General features: G+C 58.9%; 2 protein-coding genes and 1 non-coding gene across 3 annotated transcripts; 2 read left to right on the forward strand and 1 right to left on the reverse strand.

The window, feature by feature from the left end:
- Nucleotides 1-5,441: 5,441 nt before the first annotated feature.
- Nucleotides 5,442-9,384, reverse strand: LOC113446791 (ras-related GTP-binding protein A). Its single transcript, XM_026716599.2, has 10 exons — nt 9,171-9,384; nt 8,956-8,992; nt 8,772-8,871; nt 8,550-8,616; nt 8,105-8,327; nt 7,494-7,589; nt 7,012-7,134; nt 6,521-6,612; nt 6,093-6,208; nt 5,442-5,915 (listed from the first exon to the last, which is right to left on the reverse strand). Exons 2-10 carry the CDS (start codon nt 8,983-8,985, stop codon nt 5,818-5,820), a joined length of 945 nt encoding a protein of 314 aa, XP_026572384.1. The 5' UTR covers nt 8,986-8,992; nt 9,171-9,384; the 3' UTR covers nt 5,442-5,817.
- Nucleotides 9,385-9,737: 353 nt separating this feature from the next.
- TRNAE-UUC (transfer RNA glutamic acid (anticodon UUC)) lies at nt 9,738-9,809 on the forward strand. Its single transcript has one exon. It is a non-coding gene; the product is annotated as a tRNA-Glu (tRNA).
- Nucleotides 9,810-9,837: 28 nt separating this feature from the next.
- On the forward strand, nt 9,838-12,238 carry LOC113446808 (uncharacterized). Its single transcript, XM_026716622.2, has 5 exons — nt 9,838-10,047; nt 10,249-10,407; nt 10,782-10,871; nt 11,188-11,250; nt 11,548-12,238. Exons 1-5 carry the CDS (start codon nt 10,026-10,028, stop codon nt 11,553-11,555), a joined length of 342 nt encoding a protein of 113 aa, XP_026572407.1. The 5' UTR covers nt 9,838-10,025; the 3' UTR covers nt 11,556-12,238.
- The last annotated feature ends 59 nt before the right edge of the window (nt 12,239-12,297 follow it).

The following is a 12,297-nucleotide window of genomic DNA, read 5'->3' on the forward strand; positions in this document are numbered from 1 at the left end:
CCGAAAGTACTTCGGCCAGGTGGCTGGAAGCCAAGGAGGCAGCTGCGAAGGGCGCCCAAGTAAAGGAGTGGCGCCTGGGCTGGTGGGGGCCTTTTGCCCTTTGCCCCCCCCTCCCTCCCTTGGCAGGGGCTGCATTGATCTGCTGCCAGTCTGGCCAAGGTCAGGAGCTCAGTTTCCAAGTCGCTCATTCGGGTTCCCTTAGGAGACATACAACAGCCCCCAGCCCCACCCACCCCAGCCCCAAGGCTGCCCCTGGATCTGGCTTGGAATAAGCCCCTCACTTGAGACCAGACGGGAGTATTGCTTATTGGGGAGGGGGGGGGCGCTCCCCAGAACTCTGCAGGCAGGAGGCCAATCAGCACCCTGCATTTCCAGGCACCAGAGCCGGCGAGAGTACAGGCTTTTCAAAGGCAAAGGAAAGCAGCTTGCTGGTTGCCCTGCCAGAGGGACGGTGTGCAAAGGGTCCCAGGTGAACCTCTGGCATTGCCCACCTTGACGGAATATGGCAGCTTCTTAGGGTAACCTTTGCCTGCACGACTGGCTGTGCCAAGGCTATCCTTTGGGTGCTCTCTGGCTGAGGGGCCCCGGGCAAGAGCCCCTGCTGGCCTCCCTGAGCCAAAGAGCCCTCCCCTCCTGGGGTCCAGTGATGGCTACTGCATTTCCTGCTGATGTTCCAGAGGACCATTGGGGCTAAGGGACAATTCAGCTCCCTTGGAGGTCCTGGAAGGGCTGCCTGGGGACACAGGAAACTGGGCAGCAGCCACAGAGCCAGTAGGTGCTGCAACAAGCAGCTTTGCGTGGAAGTGTTGGCCCCCATGCTCCACGTGCTGGTCCTTGCCCCCTTCCGAGGGGCTTGGGAACACCTGCTAGTCCAGGACCGTCCAGCACCAGATTCCCTCCAATCCTGTCAGCTTCTCCATGGCAACCCCAGCAAGTTACACTGGAGGCAGCAGTTTCCATGAGTCTTTCCCATGGAAACAAGCTCCCCCAGCCCAGCCCAGCCGGGCTCTCATCTTGGGCTGAATCACAAGCAACCCTGGAGAGGCTTCCAGAGAGGTGAGAAAGAAGGAGCATCGGGGATAGGATGGACCTGGAAGAGAGAGGAAGAAGAGGATACTGTGACCAAGATGACACCACCATTGGGCTAATTTGCCAACAGACACACACACACACACACACACACACACACACACACACAGAGTGCCACAGCCTGGGATTTCCATTTTCTCAAGATGAAGCATCATCTCAAAATGGCCAGATGAGGGAGGCAAAGAAGAGAGTCGCCAGATTGGCAGTCAACCCTGAAAGGCAGAATCCAGCCCAAGGATACTTTGGGGAAGGGGTACAATGCAGTGGATGCCCCACTATCGGAGCTTTTGGCCAGTGGGAGTCTGAATGAGCTGCCCCTACCGAAAATGGGTGTCCCCCACCTGGGGAGCAGAGCAGGGTCCCCTTCACCTCGTCCCAACTGGTGCCAGAGCTGGGGAATGGCTGGCTGGCTACAGACATGAAGACCTTCCTCCTCACTTTTACTGACCTCCATCCGGGGAGGGCCAGAAGGCAGGCCAGTGGCCTCTGGATGGGAGTGTGAAACCCATGGTGCACAGCACACCGAGTTCCCTTTGCTCAGAGCCCCCCCTCCTGGACACGCCCTTGCCTTGCGCTTGGAGGGCTGCCGCAGAGGCCACTTGGAACTGAACCCCCCTGCAAAGCCGGTCATCTGCTGGGCCAAAGGGCTTCCAGGCCTCACTTCCTGCTTATTCAGCTGCTGTTCTGAGGAAGTTTGCCGAAAGGAGGGGGTGGCCACAAACTCTTATTGGTTGACCGCCCTTCTTTTACTCTAGAAGCAGGATGGTCGCTCTGGACAGAGCCAGCCCTTGGAGGTCAGCCCCAAACCTCACCGTGGGCAATGCAGAGCTAGCCCTGTCCTCCTCTTGGGCAGGGCCTCCTTGGCAGAGGCCTTCCATTCTGCAGGAGAGGCCGCTTCTCAGCCAAGGCTCAGGGCCTGAACAGTTCGGCAGCTTGATTTCAGTCGGGTGTGCCTAAGCTGACTTTGGCCCCTTGCTCTGAAGAACTTGCAGCTGTCCCCCCACCCAGCTAAAGAAACCTTTGGTCAATGTACCAAATGTGCTTTCATCACATGGCTGCCTACGAGATGTTCCCTGTTTGTTTCAGTCTGCCCCGTAAGTTCCCTGATTAAATTACAGCAATGAAAACCCACACAACACTCCAGCAAGAGGCACAAGAGTCGACATCAGTGTGGGAGCACAATGCGCAGAGCCTACAAGCACCTGGTCTCATGTGTTACATGCTGCGGGGACTTCTGGGCACAGGCCAAGGAGGAGGGCCTTGCGTGGGGCCCTCCGCCGATGGGGCATGGCTGCGGATGGGGCTCTCTCCATTTAGGGGACGACTAAAGAGGCTCCAGATAAGCAGATTGGAGCAACTTGATTCTTTTGGTACCAACATCAACTGGAGAGGCTCCAAGAGGTCATCCAATCCAACCTCTTCTGTCCCACTGATGGAAACTTTTTGGCGCTCTAGAGGACAACCGGTTGGGGAAAGCCAATTTAAACAACTCTTCCGAGCGTGACCCATCGCATCTGCCCAGAAGAGGAGGCACATCCAAGAGCTGGTGCGGCTTCTCGAGAACTCCAGGGCCAGCCAAGCCAGGCGTTGTGCCGAAAAGCCGAACGATGATGATGCTGACAGCCTCCGTGGGGAAGCTTCCCCCCGGGTGCTTTTTATAATGAAGCTGAACCTTTGGAGAGCAGCACCTCAGAAGCCTGACTGCAGCCAGGATGGACATTTGCGGGGACAGAGAGATGCAAAGAGGAACTCCCTTAATTCTGGTGGTCCAGCAGGACCAAGAGGTGACATCACCAGCAGCCAATCCTATGCCTCGAAGTCTATCCAGGGTTGCCATAGCAACAGATGTGCCCTTCCAAGTTCTGTTCTGCTGGATCCCCTCTTGTGCGAACTGGAGCTGGGTCAGGAAGCAGAGAAGGGCACAGGCTACGTGGGCAAGGAGCAGCCGGACCCTGGAAGACAGCGCCAGGGAGCCCGGCCTCTGTGCCTTGGATGCAAAGAACCTGGTGGTGTAGCTTTTGCCCCCAGCCCTCCATTGCTCTCACCAAGAAGGACAGCAAGTCACGGCCCCCTCAAGTCAGAGAGCTTCGCTCTTCCCTCTCCAGAGTCCAGTGTGCCACACTCTCCTTTGTCAGCAAGCTGCTGTGAATTTCCCTATGGCGCATTTATGTGCCCTGCTGCTTTCTGGGGCATCCTGCTGTTTTAAGAGAGGGGAGATGAGACTTGGCACCACACCTGTCCTTCCAGGAGAGGGAAGTGCGCTTGCAGCATGGAGAGAGGCTCCCTTGTGGAGGGGTTGGCTCAGTGGACTTCTGACAGCCCATCAACCTGGTAATTGGCTCCGGTCCGTTCAGGTTGTAGTTACTGCAGTTACAACAGATGGAAAGTAGTTGTGTGTACAAGTGATCCCAGAGCCATTGTTGTCCTCAAATGTGCCGCGTTTTGTGGTTCGATCCTGAAGATCCTAAGGCAGAGTTTGCACAGTGTTACGCAAGGAAGGTTTAAACTGGGCTTCTGGGAAGCCACAAAGCACTTCGGCCAACCCGAGCAGCTGAGGTTACGTTGCCAGCCAGAGGGGCTTAGACCAATTCTGGCTTGTCCTATTTTGTCCCGGTTCATCAGGAGGCCCCACCCCAACGGTTTTCTCCTCTCCTCCTTTTGCGGGGAAGGTGGCTGCCGTCTTGTTTCAGGGGAGGAGGTGGGCGGGCAGCTGAGCAGGCTGGGTGTGAAGCCAGTCCATGAAGCGGCAGTTTTGCAATTGCAGCTCAGCCACCTCCCTTTGCAAGCACCACCTCTGCCCAGGAACCGTTCTCCACAGGGCCGCCCCTGCTGGCTCGAGCGCTCTTGCTGGCTCCTGGAAACCCTTGGAAGGAGCCGTGAAGCTGGCAATGCCACGGGGTGGCAGTGCAGCCTATGAAGCCGCTTCCAAGCCTGAATGGCCGCCGTGAAGGCTCCACGCAGATCCTCCACCTTCCTAAAGGGCCTCCCAGAAACGGAGCGTCTGCAGAGGGCAAATGACAAAATGACCTTGTGACATCACACACACCTCCCGCCTTGGGTGTGTGCTGTGCGGGACATAAGAGGAAGGATTTGTGCTACAAGACTGTGGTGCTTATCTGGTCTTTCCAATGCAATGGCTGGATTCTGCAGGTGCCTCTGAGGTAGCCGAGTTCCTCTTTCCAGAGGAAATTAGACCAACCGGGAGTTGCGTCACCTCCTCCTCCTCCGTCTCGCTTGCTTTACTCTCTCTTTTGCACCTCTTAACCTGCAGGCCTGGAAGGACCCAGGCAGGCCTCCTGTCCTCGGGTGGGAATGCAAGAGGGGCCCAGCTCAGCAGGCCTTGGCTGGAGGCAGTCCGGAACAGGGTCCGGAGGGGCTTGGGGTCTCGCAGAACCTCCTTCCCTTCTGGGGACCTTCCTCGGCCGCCCTTTCCCCTTGTGAGGAAGGACAACTCAGCCTGGGGAAATTCTCCCCACTCAACTTTTGGGGAAATTCCAGACCTTTCCAGACCATCAGCCAAGAGAGGGCGGCCAAAGCTTTGCAGTTCCTGCTGTGGAAATCAAAGGGGGGGCGGGCGGGGGGGACCTGCCCAAACTCTCTCTTCTCAATCACAAAGGCCTCCGGTCATCCCTCACCCGCAGCAGGTTTAGAGGCTCAGCTGGTTGGCGAGCTGCTCAGCCCCTTTCGGGAGAAGTCTGCCCCAAATCTTAGGGTGGCAGAGCCCGGGAAGTCGCCTGGATGGGGGGGCGGGGAGCAGTGACCTACTCACAGCAACCCCTTTGCAGAGGAGTTTCTGGGTTCTTGGCAGCTGCAAGCGGGGCTGATCCCCCTGGCTGGGTGAGAGGAGCAGCGCTGGGCCTCTTGTATCAGCTGATGGGAAATGCCCCCCGCCCCCCCCCCCAATTCTCCTGCATAGACGGAATTCCAGGGAATCAAGCCCACCAACGGGGGGGGGGTGGAGGGGAGCAAGTGGACGGTGATCCTCAGCATCAGAGGGAAATCTAAATCCACACACGTCACCTTGGATTATTGTGGTTTCTAACCCTAGTTTAGGGCTATATTTGAACATAACCGCCTGGTTATGTGACACGCTGCCACTTGCTGACGTTGGAATCGCCACCAGAGCTGTCTGAAGACGAAAGTGCAGAGGAAGGAAGTGGTTGAAATACGTTGCCTAACATGGCTTCTTCAGATCTCTGGAGGTTCAATACAAACACTCATCAAGCTGTGATCTTCTAGCAGAGCCCCCCCCTCGCCCCCCCCCCTCAGGTGGGGCAGAAGGGGGCAGAGGTCCATGCCCTGCAGCACACAACAGGCAGGAGAAGGCAGAGAGAGGAAACGACACCCAGGCACCCTTGGTAACAAAATTTATTGTCATGATTGAAGACAAGATTTATAAACGTACTCTAGCAACTTGTTGATAAAATAGCAAGTATCCCAACTTCATAGTTTGTTGTCATTTGGAACAGAATGGAAACCAGGAAAGGGTTATGATGTCCATGACACTGGGACCTTCCGCGCCACAGCAGCAGCAGCAGCAGCAGCAGCGCGAGGTCCAGGGGGTCCTCCGTGTGCCCAACACCGCCAGGGAAACCAGCATCCAGGATGAAAAGAAGGGGAGAGCAGTGGAAAGCAGCGCACGCATTTCAAAGCTCACAAAACACCCACCATGGTTGAGGTCTCTGAGGAAGAGAGCAGCCTCTCCTCTGGCCGGACCCAGAGAGCAGCTCAGCGCACCAGCAGGCTGTGCTTGGGCCCGTCCACCCTTTCCAGCTTCTCAAAGTGTTTCCTGGCATTTCGGATGTTGATCAGCGTTGCTGCAGAAGCTGGAGGACAGGGGGACCGAGGTGAGGCCCTCCGCCTGGGCGAGCAGGCCGGGCGACAAGGGTGGTAGAGGGGCAGGAAGGGCAGGCTCCCCTCCCCTCCGCACCTCAAACCAACATCCCCTGAATTGTGACTGCCACCTGGAGCCCCCAAAGGCCTAACCCTGCTCCCCCACTTACGTATGGAAGGGTCTGACATGACGACCATCACGTAGGTGTTCGAGGTGAAGATGTCAATGAAATCAGCAAAGTTGGAATTCCTCACTTCCATGCTCTGGAATGAGGCAGCCAACTTACTGGCGGGGGAGAGAAAGATGGGGGGGGAATGTCAATTGCTCCACCCCAAACAGGCTCCTTACTGTTCAGGCCTCCCTCCCCATGTTGCTCTGATGACCCAGGGCTCTTTGCTTGTCCGTCACCTCCAAAGAAAGGCAGGCCCACTCATTGGAAAGGCCTCCAGGACCCCCGTGGGGTCAACGAGAACAGGCATCCGTGGTACCCAGGTGCCACTGGCCACCTCAGAGGAAGCTGCCGTGGAACTGAGCCCCCTGCCAGGCGAGCATCTGCTGGCAATCGAGGCTCCCCCAGGGAGCCATTCCGGGTCTCACCTGCAGCTCAGCTTGAACTGCTTAATGATGTTGCTGATTTTCTCGAACCGGTGAATGTCCCGCTGCTCTTTGCACTGGTAGTGGGAAATGACCTGCGAGAGGAGACATGGAAGGCCGGCCGGCAGGCCTTGAGCCACGAGAAAGACAGAGGCGCCTGAAGCCTGCTGGGCCTCCGTTCCCAGACACAATCCACGCGCACCCCCCGTCATGGCAGAGCCACGGAGGAGAAAGGAGTGGATTCCTCACAAAAGCCTGGATGGAAGAGTTTTGCCACGCAGTACAGCTGCGCACCGTGGTTCTCAGAGTGGCCACAGAGAACCAGAGTTCAAGTCATGCCCGCCCCAAGACTATCAGAGTGGGGGGCCAATGGAATGGAGGGAGGCCTATTTCACGAGGGATCTGACTTTGCAAACCACAGCAAGACCGGTGGGAGGCTTGGCGGACCCTCCCCCCAATAAGCCTTCCCCAGGACGGCCCATCTTCCCACTCACCAAAAATGTGGCTCTTTCAAACAGAAGAACTTCATCCGCTTCAATGATCTGAGCAAAATTCCTGAGGTTCGTTTCCAGCTGCTGGACATTGGGAATAAGCTGGTAGACTATGCTGGACCATGCCTGCCAAAGAAAGAGGAAGCCCAGAAGGCAGCTGAGCTCTTGGCCCACCCTGAGACTGACCCCAGGTGAAGGGGGCGGCAGGACCCTCCCCTTGGCAGTCAGCAAACGGAGGAAAGCACCCTTGAGGGGGGAGGGACAAGGGCCCACTTCGTGTCCCTGCTCCCCCCACAGCCCAGAGGACTCTGGAGCAGCTCTTGACGGGGCAGAAGCGGGAGCTGCGGTGAAACTCGCTGCTCCTAAGCGGAAGGCCCCCCTTTTGCAGTCTGTGGGTAAGCCAGGATCTGAACCCGGGGCTTCCTCCCGCTGGTGGCTTGTAACTTGCTCACGCTTAGCCACCATGGTAGCAGAGAAGCACAAACCTTGTAGAGCGTCTCATCCCAGATGGACGTCCTGAAGCAGGAGCATTCCAACGGGCGGGACAACCGCTTCAAATCCTCTTCCCGCTCCTTGAAAATCTAACGGAAGGAAATGAAAGGAGACCCCAATCAATAGAAGCCTCACCAAGGAAGCTGCCCTCTTGGAGAGACAGGCTCACAATCATCTCAGCAAGGCCAGCACCGCTGGGAAAAGGGAACCAGCCGGAAAGGCCTCGGCAAGGAATAGGCAGAGAAAACGGGGGTGGGGGTGGGGATTCCCAGAACTGATCAAAAACAGGGGGTGGGGGTGTTTCCTGCCTGTGCGCCCGGAGCCGCCTGCCAGGCTCCGGGGGTTCTGCGGTTGGAGCACCTCCTGCAGACCCCCTCGGGTGTTGGTAGAGGTGGCAGGCATTTTGGCAAAGCCTGCCGTGAAAAGGAAAAGCAGCGGTCCCTGAAAGAGGAAAGCTGTGGGGCTTTAGCAGATGGAACTACAGGAGCCCCACCGGGGCAGACCCAGCCCGAAAGCCGGGAGGGAGGGTGGCCTGGTGACCTCCAAGGGCTACCCTTCCTGCCAGAGCCTCCGACCGAAGGCCTCTCTGGAGGCTGACCCTCACCAGGTCGCGCTGGTCCTCCTGTACTAAGTCCATTTTGTGGACAAGGCAGAAAATCTTGGCATCGGGAGAGTTCTGGAGAATGGCCTCCAGGCAGGACTGATAGTAGTGCATGTCTTTCTCCAGCTCTCTGCTCTCCACATCAAAGACATAAATAAGGACCTCCACGTTGCGAAAGATGTTGTCGCGCTGACTGGTGAAGTAGTTCTCCATGAAGGTGTCCTGGCTGGAAGGAGGAGGAGAGCCACCCTCATCCGACAGGAAGGGGAAGAGAGGAGCGCTCAGCTGGGGACGCACTGCTGGGAGGGGGGTTCCTTCCCCATTTCCCAGGTAAGGGAGCGGCTTCTGCTTGGACCTCCCAACTGCCTGGGGCCCTCGACACCCCTCCTCCTCCTCCTCCTCCTCCTCCTCCTCCTGCAAGTAGCAAAAGGGCAGACGAAATAATTACCCGCCACAGTCCCACAGGTTTAACACCAGGTTGCCCAGAAATCGCACGTGCGAATGCTCCACGTCAACTGGGGAAAAGACGAGATGGATGGCAGGGGCAGGAAAGGAAGGAACCTGGGGGTTAAGCCGGAGCCTTCCCCTCCCTTCGCCCAACGCTCCTCCAATAAGCCAGCCAAGCGCTGGGCTGACCGGGGGGATGCCCGGGGGTCTCCGCCCCCCTTACTTGTGGCTCCCAGGCGCCGCGTGTCCCGCGCGATGTAGTTGGCGAAGATGATGGAGCGCATGCTGGTCTTGCCGGAGCCGCTCTTGCCCATCAGCAGCACCTGGGCGGCGGGAGAAGAGCCGACGTTGCCACTGCGGAGCCGCCCCCGCGGCCCGAGCCGCCCCCGCCCCCCCGCCCGCCTTACCTTCTTCTTCATGGCTGCTGCGTTCGGCATCCCACGCCTGCAAAGACACGCCGGGCGTCAGCGGGCTACGAGGGAAGGGCAGCCCGCGCCCCTCCTCGCCCGCCCCGCTTGGCGCTCGGGCCCCGCGGCCTATCCCGATCCCCGGGAGGCTCCCCACGGCCCTCCCCGGATGGCTCGGCGGCCTCTTCCGCGTGCGAGCGGGCGGGGGACCCCACCTGTGCTCCGGACTAGCCCTGCGGCCGAGGGGCGCGGGGGCAGCAGCCGCTCCGCGTCGTCGTCCTGTTCCCCGTAGGCCTCACAGCCCCAGCCTCGCGTAGGTCGCTCGCCCGGCCTCGCCCGGCTCCGGACAGCCCAACCCACCGTGGCACCTCGGGACAGTCACGTGAACCGCTCCGCCGAGCCGGAGACTCCGCCCTCCTTCGGTCAGGTGACGTGACGCGACGCGCCGATCACCGAGGCAGCGGCGCCTAGACTGACCCTCCCCTAAGAAGCCGGGGAAGCCATGCTTCTTGAGGGAGCCGCGCTCTCCGGAGCTCTGCAAGGGGGAAGGCGGCTGTGCGCGATGGGAGTGGCGGTTTCTCACGGCAGCAAAACCGGGCTTGCTGTTCGCGTACAAAAGACATTTCGGGAGGGCCCCGGAACGTGGAAGCCCAGATAGGGTTTTGTCTGCACCTCCCAGGCGGCGCTATAGATACGCTGCCCCTGCGAGGGAGGCTTCAATAGGGGCGGAACTGCCCAGTCCGCGCCAGATGGGGCGATCTGGGCCAGTTTTTCACACAGCTTCCCATATGGTCTAGCGGTTAGGATTCCTGGTTTTCACCCAGGCGGCCCGGGTTCGACTCCCGGTATGGGAAGAGATATGTTTTTGTTTTTTTGCTCTACCGCCGGGGACGGAGGGCGGGGGAGAAGCGGGACCGGGTGCCAGCGCGCCTCCTCACCAGGGTCTCGCCCCTTGGCCGTGGGGATCAGCTATTCGCAGCCCTCGCCCCTTTCCGCGATTGGACGGGCCAGTTCCGCGGGGCGGGGCCTTGGGGAGAAAAGGCACCTGCGGGGATCGCGGCCGGAGGGCGATGGAGGCGGCGGCAGAGACAGGTGGGCGCTGCCTGCGGGGTGGGCTGCCCTGGACCCGGCTGCGTCTGCCGGGGGATGCGGACCTTCCTCCCGCAGAGAAGGCGGCGTCTATGGGATGCTTGGCGGACGGTCGGCTGACCCTCCCGGAGGAAGCGAAGCTGAGCCGGCCAAGCGACCGGGCGAGACCCCCGGGCTGCCCTAACGCCGCCTTTTCCCCGGCAGGGCTGGCGGGCGACTCCCTGGAGGTTTTCTTGCTGGCGTTTGACCAGGCGGTCCGGGACTTCGAGCAGCGGGGCTCTGCTCGGCCCCCGACGCCCCGGGAGGCTTGGAAGGCGGCGCTCGGGGGCAGCCTCTACGAGAGCGGCACCGACGACTCGGGAAGTGAGCGCCGCTTCTTCCTTCCAGGGAGGAACGGGGGGGGGGTCCTCTCGCCTCGCCTCCCCTCCGGTTTGGAGGTGCTGCGCCTGGGACTCTGGAAAGCGCCCCGCTCGGCTTCCCGCCTCGCTGCCCTGGAGAAGCGCAGCCCTCCCGCCCCCCCCCCCCCCCTTCAGAAGTGGCTTCTCCAGAGAGAAAGTCGGCAACCCTCGGAGAGCCCCAGAAAGGATGGCCGGGGCTTCCTTTCACTTCCCCGACTGGCTCGGCTGATGAGCTGCTGCCTCTTCGGCTTCCCCTCGCAGCGCTTGCTGAAGAGAGCCGCCCTGGGGGGAGCAAAGGGCCGCCAACTGAGGGAGTATTTCTCTTTGCTTTCCCTGCAGGCAAAAGCATCTCGCCCGGCAGCAGCCTGAACAGCAGCGAGGAGGATCTCCGAGCTGGTGGGGCTTCTTCCCAGCCTCCTTCCTCCACAGGTACAAGGCGGAGACCCCATTTGTGGACTAGAGACAACCATTTAGGGCTCCCTTATTGTCCTTGGAGGGGTCAAATCCCCCTCTGTTCCCCGCTTCTCCCTCCCTCCCTCCCTCCCTCCTAATTCCCCAGTTCCACCAGCCTGTGTGGCCCTTCATGACTAAGAGAGAACAAACTTCGTGGCTGAAGATTTCATCTGCCCCCCTTTTTTTGGGGGGGGGGGGTATTTTCTGAGATCCCATTATTCCAATCTTTTATTTGCTCTTTGGTTCAATCAAGATTTGTGACTGTGACAAGTTGACCCATCTTATCTTGTAGCTAAGCTCGGAGACACCCGCGAACTGGAAGCGTTCATTGCAGACCTGGACCAAATCCTGACAGGTATATGTGGGGTCTGGGCCCTGGAGGAAGCCCAAAGGGGGAACCGGGCTTCTGCCTTTGTCTGGGGGGGGGGGGCTTCTGGAGAGCCCCTTGGGGCAGAAATGGGGCCACAGATGCATTTGTGGGATCTCGGGGCTTTCCGAGAGATGCTGACACAGCGGAGTCGGTGACGGGGGAAGCCTTCCAATCCTCTTGGGAGGTTCTCCTGGGTCTCTGCGGTCTCTGACTCATGCCGAGGAGGCTGGGAAGGGCCGCCCAAGGCAGGAGGTCTGGAGGGTCCGTCTTCCTTTCTTGTAGAAATGTGACCAGCTTCGCTCTTCAAGACGAAAATCTGCCTGCTGACGTCTTGCTGAATGGAACCAGCCTTTTTTGCCCTGGGAGAAGCCCCCCACCCAAACTCCTGACACATCAGCTATGACTGCCCCGAAAGCCACCCTACCTCGCAACTGGCTTCTCCGCAGGGAAGGTATCGCAACTGTTTCCCGATACTCTGTTGGTCTAGATAGAAGTCAAAGCAGAAATCCAGGAAGTCTGGATCCCAAAGGTGTTCTGCCAGTGGATTTATTTTTGAAATTCCACTTGGAGGAGAAAGCCGGATTGCTTTTTGAAATGTGACGGGGACTGTTGATACGGAGGGGAAAACTTGGGCAGGGGGATGTCCCTTCGGTTGCTGGCCTGCTGAGGGAGACCTTCGAAGGGGGCTTGGTCAGAGGGGCTGCATCTCTTTCTGCCTGGAGCTCCTGAAGGAGAGAAGTGGGGGGGAGGGGCTGGCTTTTCTCTCAGGGGGTGGGGAGAGGGGGTTGGGAGGGGGAGGAGAGTGTTAGGAGTTTCATCGGAGGAGGTGCGTTGGGCCACAGTTGGGGTTTTATTGATTCTGGTTTTTATTTTTTGTATAATACTATTCTATGGTTGTGAGCCTCCCAGAGTTCTAGTTTTAAGATGGATGGATGTATTTTAAATATTTTAAATAAATATAAATAAAATGCTATTGTCTTTGTGGGTTTTGCTGTAGATGAGTTCATAGCTGACCACCTTAGGCAATGGAAT

This window comes from Pseudonaja textilis, chromosome 12 (assembly GCF_049901715.1).
Source record: "Pseudonaja textilis isolate UNSWEBS1 chromosome 12, rPseTex1.2, whole genome shotgun sequence".
Taxonomy (NCBI): Eukaryota; Metazoa; Chordata; class Lepidosauria; order Squamata; family Elapidae; genus Pseudonaja; species Pseudonaja textilis.